Source organism: Leuresthes tenuis, unplaced genomic scaffold (assembly GCF_036924035.1).
Source record: "Leuresthes tenuis unplaced genomic scaffold, fLeuTen1.0.hap1 SCAF_17, whole genome shotgun sequence".
Lineage (NCBI taxonomy): Eukaryota > Metazoa > Chordata > Actinopteri > Atheriniformes > Atherinopsidae > Leuresthes > Leuresthes tenuis.
The window spans coordinates 624,379-635,871 of record NW_027325371.1 but is presented as its reverse complement, the minus strand read 5'-3'; the positions used below and the strand labels follow the sequence as shown (position 1 = coordinate 635,871).

The window sequence follows — 11,493 nt, the reverse complement described above, 5'->3', positions numbered from 1 at the left end:
ACTCTTTCAATCTGTGGGTAGGGTTAAGGTCACTCTTTCAGTCTGTGGATAGGGTTAAGGTCACTCTTTCAATCTGTGGATAGGGTTAAGGTCACTCTTTCAGTCTGTGGGTAGGGTTGAGGTCACTCTTTCAATCTGTGGGTAGGGTTAAGGTCACTCTTTCAGTCTGTGGGTAGGGTTAAGGTCACTCTTTCAATCTGTGGGTAGGGTTAAGGTCACTCTTTCAGTCTGTGGGTAGAGTTGAGGTCACTCTTTCAGTCTGTGGGTAGAGTTAAGGTCACTCTTTTAATCTGTTGTTAGGGTTAAGGTCACTCTTTTAATCTGTGGGTAGGGTTAAGGTCACTCTTTCAGTCTGTGGGTAGGGTTAAGGTCACTCTTTCAGTCTGTGGGTAGGGTTAAGGTCACTCTTTCAGTCTTTTGGTAGAGTTGAGGTCACTCTATCAGGCTGTGGGTAGAGTTGAGGTCACTCTTTCAGTCTTTTGGTAGAGTTGAGGTCACTCTATCAGGCTGTGGGTAGAGTTGAGGTCACTTTTTCAGGCTGTGGGTAGAGTTGAGGTCACTCTTTCAGGCTGTGGGTAGGGTTAAGGTCACTCTTTCAGTCTGTGGGTAGGGTTAAGGTCACTCTTTCAGTCTTTTGGTAGAGTTGAGGTCACTCTATCAGGCTGTGGGTAGAGTTGAGGTCACTCTTTCAGTCTTTTGGTAGAGTTGAGGTCACTCTATCAGGCTGTGGGTAGAGTTGAGGTCACTTTTTCAGGCTGTGGGTAGAGTTGAGGTCACTCTTTCAGGATGTGGGTAGGGTTAAGGTCACTCTTTCAGTCTGTGGGTAGAGTTGAGGTCACTCTTTCAGTCTGTGGGTAGAGTTAAGGTCACTCTTTTAATCTGTTGTTAGGGTTAAGGTCACTCTTTTAATCTGTGGGTAGGGTTAAGGTCACTCTTTCAGTCTGTGGGTAGGGTTAAGGTCACTCTTTCAGTCTGTGGGTAGGGTTAAGGTCACTCTTTCAGTCTTTTGGTAGAGTTGAGGTCACTCTATCAGGCTGTGGGTAGAGTTGAGGTCACTCTTTCAGTCTTTTGGTAGAGTTGAGGTCACTCTATCAGGCTGTGGGTAGAGTTGAGGTCACTTTTTCAGGCTGTGGGTAGAGTTGAGGTCACTCTTTCAGGCTGTGGGTAGGGTTAAGGTCACTCTTTCAGTCTGTGGGTAGGGTTAAGGTCACTCTTTCAGTCTGTGGGTAGGGTTAAGGTCACTCTTTCAGTCTGTGGGTAGGGTTAAGGTCACTCTTTCAGTCTGTGGGTAGGGTTAAGGTCACTCTTTTAATCTGTTGGTAGGGTTAAGGTCACTCTTTCAGTCTGTGGGTAGGGTTAAGGTCACTCTTTCAGTCTGTGGGTAGGGTTAAGGTCACTCTTTCAGTCTGTGGGTAGGGTTGAGGTCACTCTTTTAATCTGTGGGTAGAGTTAAGGTCACTCTTTCAGTCTGTGGGTAGAGTTGAGGTCACTCTTTCAGGCTGTGGGTAGAGTTAAGGTCACTCTTTCAGTCTGTGGGTAGAGTTGAGGTCACTGTTTTAGTCTGTCGGTAGGGTTAAGGTCACTCTTTCAGGCTGTGGGTAGAGTTAAGGTCACTCTTTCAGTCTATGGGTAGGGTTAAGGTCATTCTTTCAGTCTGAGGGCAGAGTTGAGGTCACTGTTTCTATTCTTTTTACTATTTTCTCTTAGACTCAGGAACATCTAGGCCTAAGTGATCCCTTATGAATATACTAAAATTAGATATGAAAATGTAAATCATAAAGTTAATTTTTCATATAAGATCTAGCAAGAATCAATATGTTCCTCTTTATTGACAAAGACAAATAAGAATATAATCTGGATTTGAGGCAAACCGCTTCAATAAAGGCTGTTGGACCAGATTTAAACTGAAACTGATCCTGGGACAGCAGAAAAACTCAATGTTCCTCACAGCTGTGGGTGAAAACCACCTCACAGAGGGCATTTGATTGGGTATTTGATGTTTTTGTTCGGACTTTGACATGTACACATTATATACAGTTCACAGAGGTTAATACAAGTGGAAGACTTATGTGTCTTTATGCATTCCTTCCCTTTCCAAACCTTCTGTATCGTGTCGTGGAGCCGGTTCAAGCTGTCGGGTGGCGAGATTCAGGGGGAACCTTAAACACACCACAGTCCGTCACAGGGCTCAGTATCACACATCTGTAAGACATCAGGGGTCCAAAAGAGTTGGCCAAATTCACATCATTTACAGGCTAATTTTCAAAGGTTTGGACAGTGTAAAGCTGTACAACTCTTCAAAGCTTTGATGCTTCACACTCAGAGCTGTGGAGGACAAGAACATCAGCCGGGAAAGTCAGACAGAAGCTGAAGAAAATGACTCTGGTTCTTTAAGGTGGGGGGATCTGTTCAGACCAGAGAGAGACAGTTTACTTCAATCCATCAGAACCACATTCAGCACGTTGAGAGGCTGCCGTTGAAGGAGAAACTAAATTAAAGAAGGAAAAGACAAACCAGGTGGAAGCTGCCACAGAAGCGAGGGAAAGGTGAGCAGCTGATTGGACGACGAGGAGCAGCTGTCATAATCTGCTGCCAGCCTCACTGAGGTGGTCAACTTCCAGCTGGTGGTTCAATCCCAGCCATGTGTAGTTTGTGACTGTAGAGTAAAGGTTCTGCCCAGAGTTCAGACTGTATGAGCCTTTCAGTGAACAGTGTAGGGTCCTTTGTGGAACCTGGATGGGCGAAGAAGGTGATCAGAGTATTTCCCAGGTGACATGCGCAGTCCAGGATCACAGAAAAATAAATCAGGTGATTTACAGGAACCCAAACTCACTTTACGACGGTCCAAAAGTCTGTCCATAACAGATTAAACTCTGTTTTACAAGGTTCTGTCTGAATTAAGTCATAAACTTTAACAAGTGAGGCCTCATAAAGTCATGTAAAAAAGAAAGTTCATCCTCTTTCAGATCGAAGATTTTATGTATGAGGACATGAGACAAATGTGAAAAACTAAATGAACCCTCCCTGCCTCCACAGGAACTAAGAGGGTAAGAAGCAGCCAGCAGCTGCTGATCAATGCTCTGATTAACTGATCAATGCTCTGATTAACTGATCAATGCTCCGATTCACTGATCAATGCTCTGATTGACTGATCAATGCTCTGATTGACTGATCAATGCTCTGATTAACTGATCAATGCTCTGATTGACTGATCAATGCTCTGATTAACTGATCAATGCTCCGATTCACTGATCAATGCTCTGATTAACTGATCAATGCTCTGATTGACTGATCAATGCTCTGATTAACTGATCAATGCTCTGATTCACTGATCAATGCTCTGATTAACTGATCAATGCTCTGATTGACTGATCAATGCTCTGATTGACTGATCAATGCTCTGATTAACTGATCAATGCTCTGATTAACTGATCAATGCTCTGATTAACTGATCAATGCTCTGATTCACTGATCAATGCTCTGATTAACTGATCCTCAGTCAGTGTGAGCAGCTCTATAAAAGCAGGAGTTCTGTCAGTTTTTGAGCTACATCTCAGACTCTACAGGCCTCAGTTAGCATGTTAAAGGTTAAAGGTCACCCCAAGGTGAAAAAGCCCAGAGCTACATCTCAGACTCTACAGGCCTCAGTTAGCATGCTAAAGGTTAAAGGTCACCCCAAGGTGAAAAAGCCCAGAGCTACATCTCAGACTCTACAGGCCTCAGTTAGCATGCTAAAGGTTAAAGGTCACCCCAAGGTGAAAAAGCCCAGAGCTACATCTCAGACACTACAGGCCTCAGTTAGCATGCTAAAGGTTAAAGGTCACCCCAAGGTGAAGAAGCCCAGAGCTACATCTCAGACTCCACAGGCCTCAGTTAGCATGTTAAAGGTTAAAGGTCACCCCAAGGTGAAAAAGCCCAGAGCTACATCTCAGACTCTACAGGCCTCAGTTAGCATGTTAAAGGTCAAAGGTCATACATCTCAGACTCTACAGGCCTCAGTTAGCATGTTAAAGGTTAAAGGTCACCCCAAGGTGAAGAAGCCCAGAGCTACATCTCAGACTCTACAGGCCTCAGTTAGCATGTTAAAGGTTAAAGGTCACCCCAAGGTGAAGAAGCCCAGAGCTACATCTCAGACTCTACAGGCCTCAGTTAGCATGTTAAAGGTTAAAGGTCACCCCAAGGTGAAAAAGCCCAGAGCTACATCTCAGACTCTACAGGCCTCAGTTAGCATGTTAAAGGTTAAAGGTCACCCCAAGGTGAAAAAGCCCAGAGCTACATCTCAGACTCTACAGGCCTCAGTTAGCATGTTAAAGGTCAAAGGTCATACATCTCAGACTCTACAGGCCTCAGTTAGCATGTTAAAGGTTAAAGGTCACCCCAAGGTGAAAAAGCCCAGAGCTACATCTCAGACTCTACAGGCCTCAGTTAGCATGCTAAAGGTTAAAGGTCACCCCAAGGGGAAAAAGCCCAGAGCTACATCTCAGACTCTACAGGCCTCAGTTAGCATGCTAAAGGTTAAAGGTCATGACAGCACAGTTAGAAAAAGACTGAACAAGGGTGGCTTGTTTGGAAGGGCTGCAGGAGAAAGCCTCTTCTCTCTAAAAAGAACATGGCAGCACAGCTTAGGTTTGCAAAGCTGCATCTGAACAAAGCTCAAGACTTCTGGAACAATGTCCTTTGGACAGACCAGAGCAAAGTGGAGATGTTTGGTCCTAATGCACAGCAGCACGTTTGGAGGAAACCAAACACAGCATATCAGCACCAACACCTCATACCAGCTGTCAAGCACGGTGGTGGAGGGCTGATGATCTGGGCTGGTTCTGCAGCCACAGGACCTGGGCACCTTGCAGTCATTGAGTCCACCATGAACTCCTCTGGATACCAAAGTATTCTAGAGTCAGATGTGAGGCCATCTGTCCCACAGCTAAAGCTGGGCTGAAACTGGCTCATCAACAGGACAAAGATCCCAAACACAGCAGCAGATCTACAGCAGAATGTGGGAAAAAGAAAAGAATCAAGGTGTTGCAATGGTCCAGTCAGAGTCCAGACCTCAGCCTGACTGAGATGCTGTGGTGGGACCTTAAGAGAGCTGTGCAGAAACCAAAGCTGCAAACCTCAATGAGCTGAAGCAGCGCTGGAGAGAAGAGGGCCGAGATTCCTCCAGAACCAGGAGAGAGACTGATAACGTCCCACAGGAAACCATCACTGCAGCTCACTGCTGCTGAAGCTGCTGGATCAGGGGTTCACTTAGTTTCTCACTCACTGCTGCTGAAGCTGCTGGATCAGGGGTTCACTTAGTTTTACTCACTGCTGCTGAAGCTGCTGGATCAGGGGTTCACTTAGTTTCACTCACTGCTGCTGAAGCTGCTGGATCAGGGGTTCACTTAGTTTCACTCACTGCTGCTGAAGCTGCTGGATCAGGGTTCACTTAGTTTTTCTGTGTTTTGTCACAGTGTGCTATGTCATGAAACACTTCTTGGTGTAAGTCCAAATATGCATTTATGGGATTGTTGTTGGACTTTCCTTCTTCTTATCATGAATAAATGTCTCAGTTAAACGTTAACAGCATTAAGGAGGACGGCAGCAGTTTCTCTTTCAGCCGATAAAACGCCGACAGCTGGTAAAAAGAAGCACTGGAAGCTGACCCGACTGCTGCTGGCAGACGTGAAAAACTGTTCCAGAGACACTTCGAAGCTGCTGAGGTGACAAAAACCTGACATTTTTATTCCACAATCTGAGTTTCTCATTCTGAAATGTATGCGATATATTGATGTTTCTCTGATGGTTCTCAATAGAAATGTGTTTGTGTGTTAATGAAAGGAAATAAGATCTCAGTTCTTATTCCAAACGGCAGCATGAGGCTGAGGAAATGTGATGAATGGACTTTATGTGCTGTGAGACATACAGTCTTTGTTTCACTGTGCTTCGCCTAAACAGCTGAATGACTTTAAAGTCTCCCCCAGTTCACCATAACTGACCTGAACCTGAAGGTTCATTTAATTCCCAGTTCCTCTGTGGGCTGGATGAGAGTTTTATTCCACATCCAGCTCCTTTAAAGTCCCACAAAGTGTTTCAGGTGATTAAATCCGTCCGACTGGAAGCACAGAAACGATCACAGGCTGCTTTACTTCGTTCAGATTAAGCTTCAGTCCAGGATCAGGTTCTTGACTTTTGGAACCAACGTTTTCAGGCTGGTTCTTCTCGAATATGTGGAAAACTTCTTCATGACTTCTAATCAACCGCTTCAGACATAGCCCTGAAAATCCAGCTGCTCTTACTTTCATCTGTGAACCAGTTTCAGACCATTCCTTGTTACGGTTTGGGAACAGTTTCCATCCTTGGATTGTGAAAGTGAGAGCTGTGCACACTCTCTGCTCACCTGCTTCATGATCCCACCTGAATGTTTTCTTAGATAACAGGAAGCTTCTGGTCGTCTTCATGTGTTTGACGCCACCTGCTATGCTGTGTGAGGTAAAGTAAAGAAACACCCACAGCAGTTCAGATTACACCCAGAATGCAGGAAGGTCACTCATCTGAGGCTGTAATCTGTCTTCAAGAGTCATCTTTGGAATATGGACTGAAGTGTTGTGAAGACTTGAGTAACGTCCTTGTGTTGTTGTTGCAGAGTCTCTCCCTGGGATCACACCATGGATGTGGCTGACGAGCTCATTGATAAAATCTTCTCCTTGGTGGATCTACAGAAACGATGTGCAAAGAAGTTGGACAATGTGGCAGATGAGCTGGAGGATATAAAGAAAGGTTGTAATGTGGCCAAAGTTGTAGGCAGCTCAGTGTCTGTGGGAGGTGCAGTTGCACTGACGGCAGCAGGGATCTTAGGTGCCGTCACAGCAGGAGCAGCAATCCCTGTTTTAGCTGCAACAGGAGCGATAGCATCAGGGGCTGGGTTGGTCACCAATGTGGTTTCAGATGTGACAGACCTAATCGCCTCGAGCTGCAACATGAAGGAGGCCAAAGAGACGGCAGACAAGATTGAAAACCTTGAAAAGGGGGTCCAGAAACTCATGGAAACTCTGAAGAAGGAAGGTGAGAAGAGAGAAAAACTGGTTCGTTCCAGAATTTCCTCTTCAGAAGATTACGTTGTGGAGATGATCCTGAAAGCAATGGCCAAACGAGAAGGACTGACATTAAACGATGGCGTCAGTCTAAGTTTAATGTTATCTGTTTTGTCCACAACAATGAGCAAAGAGAAGCGTCAGGACTTTGCTCTTCTGGGCTTATCCCTGGTTTACAAAGTTGCTATGATCGCAGTTAGAAAGTCCGGGAAAAATCTGGCGTCAAACGGGTTTCCTGAGCTGGCCAGGGCTGTGGGAAGGAAGGCAGCGGGCAGAGCAGTCGGACGGGTAAGAATCAGAAAGTACAGTTCAGTTTCCAGCCCAGCAGAGGGCGGTGTCTCCTGTACTCTCATGTTGTTTCTCAGCACCACCGACTGGATAGTATAGTGGTATGATTGCCACCTTTCATGTGTGAGATCTGGGTTCAAACCTCCTTCATGAAAGGTATTACCTCCAGTAGGGGTCTTTAGGCAAGACCCCCTTACCCTACCTGCCTATCTGTAAGTCGCTTTGGATAAAAGCGTCTGCTAAATGCATAAACATAACATTGCACCCTCTTGCAATATGACAAAGAAACCAGGTTAAACCTTAACCCTGCCCAGTGTAGTTGGTATGATTGCTACCTTCCATGTGGGAGACCTGAGTTCAAATCCCCTGCATCACTCCAGTAGGGGTCCTTAGGCAAGACCCCCTTACCCTACCTGTAAGTCGCTTTGGATAAAAGCATCTGCTAAATACAGAAACAGAAACATAAACATCCTGTGTTAGCGTTCCACATCACAGTTATAACACCCAGCCTTGTTCTGGACAGTGAAGTGTAAATTTCATTACATTTCAGATTGGAGCCGGAGCAGTTGGACTCATATTTTCAATTCCTGAGCTGATTATCAACTGTGAGAGGCTCGGCGACTGTCAGACTGAAGCCAGCAAGACCCTGAGAGAGAATGCTGAAGCCATGCGAACCGCCTCCAGAGAGATGGAAGCAGACCTTAAAAAAACTCAGTGAGTGTGAAAATGAACATGATTACAGTGAAATGCTGCAAATAGAAAGAGATGATAGGTTTCTGTCCATATCCTGAGAGGAGTTAGCTGCTCTGGACACCAACTCTGGAACACCAGGCTCTATTTGTGAACCTGTTCTGCCTAAAACACCTTCTTTGGTATCTTCTCTTTCAGAGCGATGTTTCGCAGGTTAGCCAAAGTTCTGCGCAGCATTGAAAATACTGAGAGGAGAAGCCGTGATGAAAGGAAAACTTTGATCGAGTTTGCAAAGGAAAACTGTAAAGATGAAGCAGTTAAGCAGTGGCTGGCAGAAAATGAAGAGTCAAAGACCTTCTTCAGACTGGTGGACATGTTTCATTTCCTGAAGGGAAAGATCGATGAGGAGGAAAAGAACAACCACACCAACACTGTTGACGTCACCTTTGTGGCTCATGGAGCAATCATAGACTCCATGATCCCAGCCAGCTGTCTGCTGCCTCTGTCCTCCATCTCTGACATCATCCTGTATTCTCCCTGGAACTGTGTCATCACGGCAGATGCAGCATATGGTGTCGCTACAGGAAGAATTCGGCCTCAGCACAGAGAGTTTCTCTGTTCATCGAAACGCTGTAAAGTTGCAGGTAAAGAACATCGGCCGAGCAAACTGCCAAAAGAGTGGAACTCAATGAAGAAGGCTGGAAATCAAAAGGTTCCCAACATTAATCTGAGTCCTCTAAAGGTTCCTGAAGACGGGGCGTGGAACAGATTTGAGGTTCTGAAAGATGAGCACGGTGAACCTGGAAGAAACCGTATCGTCATCCCGTTCATCCTGCCAGAAGGTAGCAGTGACCAAGGAGAGTCTGTGCCGCTCTCTATGGTCACCTTGGCTCTGTCCCTGGTGCTCATGTTTTCCAGGTTTCAGGTCACCCTCCATCTCACAGCCTGTCTGGGTAAAGAATCTAAAAGAATGAAACTTGATGAGGATGCTCTGAAGAAGCAGTATGCCTACACCATCAACAACACAGCAATGACAACCTCAGAGGAGATGTTACCCAGCAGATTTGACAGAATAGTCAAATTTCTGTTCGGCTGGCTGTCTTACTTTTCATCTCCTGAAGACAGGCTGTACAGAGGTTTCAAATCTCTGTTTGGCTGAACATCGTCTGTGGGTCACTGATTGGTTCTGAGAAGTCCAGGAAGCAGAGCACTGACTCAGTTTTAAAGTTTTATTCCAAAAGTCTGAGACTGAGAGCTTGGTGTGAACTGAATAAACCCGGCAGATGAGGCACCGGTCCGTTCTCCCTCGGACTGGGTTTTTATTCTGTTGTTTTGTCATGAACTCTGGTGTCACTTTCATGATGCCACCAGAGCCGAATCTGTCTGGTCTGAATGTTCCTTCAGCTCTGAGTCATCTGATGCTTTCCAACAGAACCAAATTTACCACTTTAACTGTGCATATCACTGTGTTTATGTTCAGGCTCTCAGACTTCAGTTGTTCACGATGACACCACACTGCCACCTGGTGGTCTGGAGGATGAAGCTCCACATTCAGCCAGTGTGCCTTAATTACATTTTTACAGAATATTTGTTTCTCTGAGTCACTTCTGCCTTCAAATGTTTAAATCAAATGCTGCTGTAAAATCCTTCCAGCTTATTAATCATTCATGTATATTTCTGACTGAATGAATCATATCTTAACATGTGAATTGGAGCTGTTGTTTTCTCCCTTTGGATGAGTTCACCGTGTTTTATACTCAAGATTCTGCTATTTGCGGGGATGGGAGGGTTGGTATGTTCTGTCATTGTTGTTTTTCAGCCTCTGTAAATCACATTGTGTTGCTTTTAAAGTATGAAAGGTGCCAAATAAAAATAATTTGATTTGATTTGTTTTGAGGATTACGAGGTTTCACTTTACATTACAGCATAGTAAAATATAATAATAACGGGGTGATATATTGTGAGATTGCGAAAGCCATAACCATAATATTGGTTTTACAAGTTCAACATTAACCATGTGGGTAGAGTCTGTGGGCAGGGTTAAGATCACTCTTTCAGTCTGTGGGTAGAGTTAAGGTCACTCTTTCAAACTGTGGGTAGAGTTAAGGTCACTCTTTCAGTCTGTGGGTAGGGTTAAGGTCACTCTTTCAAACTGTGGGTAGGGTTAAGGTCACTCTTTCAGTCTGTGGGTAGGGTTAAGGTCACTCTTTCAGTCTGCGGGTAGGGTTAAGGTCACTCTTTCAGTCTGCGGGTAGGGTTAAGGTCACTCTTTCAGTCTGTGGGTAGGGTTAAGGTAAGTCTTTCAGTCTGTGGGTAGAGTTAAGGTCACTCTTTCAGTCTGTGGGTAGAGTTAAGGTCACTCTATCAGTCTGTGGGTAGAGTTAAGGTCAGTCTTTCAGTCTGTGGGTAGGGTTAAGGTCAGTCTTTCAGTCTGCGGGTAGGGTTAAGGTCACTCTTTCAGTCTGTGGGTAGAGTTAAGGTCACTCTTTCAGTCTGTGGGTAGAGTTGAGGTCACTCTTTCAGTCTGTGGGTAGAGTTGAGGTCACTCTTTCAGTCTGTGGGTAGGGTTAAGGTCAGTCTTTCAGTCTGCGGGTAGGGTTAAGGTCACTCTTTCAGTCTGTGGGTAGAGTTAAGGTCACTCTTTCAGTCTGTGGGTAGAGTTAAGGTCAGTCTTTCAGTCTGTGGGTAGAGTTGAGGTCACTCTTTCAGTCTGTGGGTAGAGTTGAGGTCACTGTTTCAGTCTGTGGGTAGAGTTGAGGTCACTCTTTCAGTCTTTTGGTAGGGTTAAGGTCACTCTTTTAGTCTGTGGGTAGAGTTGAGGTAAGTCTTTCAGTCTGTGGGTAGAGTTGAGGTCACTCTTTCAGTCTGTGGGTAGGGTTAAGGTCACTCTTTCAGTCTGTGGGTAGGGTTAAGGTCATTCTTTCAGTCTGTGGATAGGGTTAAGGTCACTCTTTCAGTCTGTGGGTAGGGTTAAGGTCACTCTTTCAGTCTGTGGGTAGGGTTAAGGTCACTCTTTCAGGCTGTGGGTAGAGTTAAGGTCACTCTTTCAGTCTGTGGGTAGAGTTAAGGTCACTCTTTCAGTCTGTGGGTAGGGTTAAGGTCATTCTTTCAGTCTGTGGATAGGGTTAAGGTCACTCTTTCAGTCTGTGGGTAGGGTTAAGGTCACTCTTTCAGTCTGTGGGTAGGGTTAAGGTCACTCTTTCAGGCTGTGGGTAGAGTTAAGGTCACTCTTTCAGTCTGTGGGTAGAGTTAAGGTCACTCTTTCAGTCTGTGGGTAGAGTTGAGGTCACTCTTTCAGTCTGTGGGTAGAGTTGAGGTCACTCTTTCAGTCTTTTGGTAGGGTTAAGGTCACTCTTTTAGTCTGTGGGTAGAGTTGAGGTCACTCTTTCAGTCTTTTGGTAGGGTTAAGGTCACTCTTTCAGTCTGTGGATAGGGTTAAGGT

At 45.2% G+C, this 11,493-nt stretch overlaps 1 protein-coding gene across 3 annotated transcripts; it reads left to right on the top strand.

Annotated features, from left to right (window-relative positions):
• Positions 1–5,283: 5,283 nt before the first annotated feature.
• LOC140273850 (uncharacterized) lies at positions 5,284–9,911 on the top strand. Of its 3 annotated transcripts, XM_072369523.1 has the most exons (5): positions 5,284–5,702; positions 6,413–6,471; positions 6,626–7,361; positions 7,912–8,075; positions 8,250–9,911. In XM_072369523.1, exons 3-5 carry the CDS (start codon positions 6,648–6,650, stop codon positions 9,208–9,210), a joined length of 1,839 nt encoding a protein of 612 aa, XP_072225624.1. In that variant the 5' UTR covers positions 5,284–5,702; positions 6,413–6,471; positions 6,626–6,647; the 3' UTR covers positions 9,211–9,911. The 3 variants fall into 3 exon arrangements, with proteins under 3 accessions (XP_072225624.1, XP_072225622.1, XP_072225623.1); XM_072369521.1 differs by lacking the exon at positions 6,413–6,471; XM_072369522.1 differs by having other exon boundaries at positions 5,284–6,471.
• The last annotated feature ends 1,582 nt before the right edge of the window (positions 9,912–11,493 follow it).

What these genes read in the sequence shown, in the direction of transcription:
- LOC140273850 (XM_072369521.1), top strand. Translation starts at nt 6,648, where the DNA reads ATGGATGTGGCTGACGAGCTCATTGATAAAATCTTCTCCTTGGTGGAT. An exon ending in CGGGCAGAGCAGTCGGACGG is followed by an intron (nt 7,362 to 7,911) that starts GTAAGAATCAGA and finishes ATTACATTTCAG; the next exon opens with ATTGGAGCCGGAGCAGTTGG. An exon ending in GCAGACCTTAAAAAAACTCA is followed by an intron (nt 8,076 to 8,249) that starts GTGAGTGTGAAA and finishes CTTCTCTTTCAG; the next exon opens with AGCGATGTTTCGCAGGTTAG.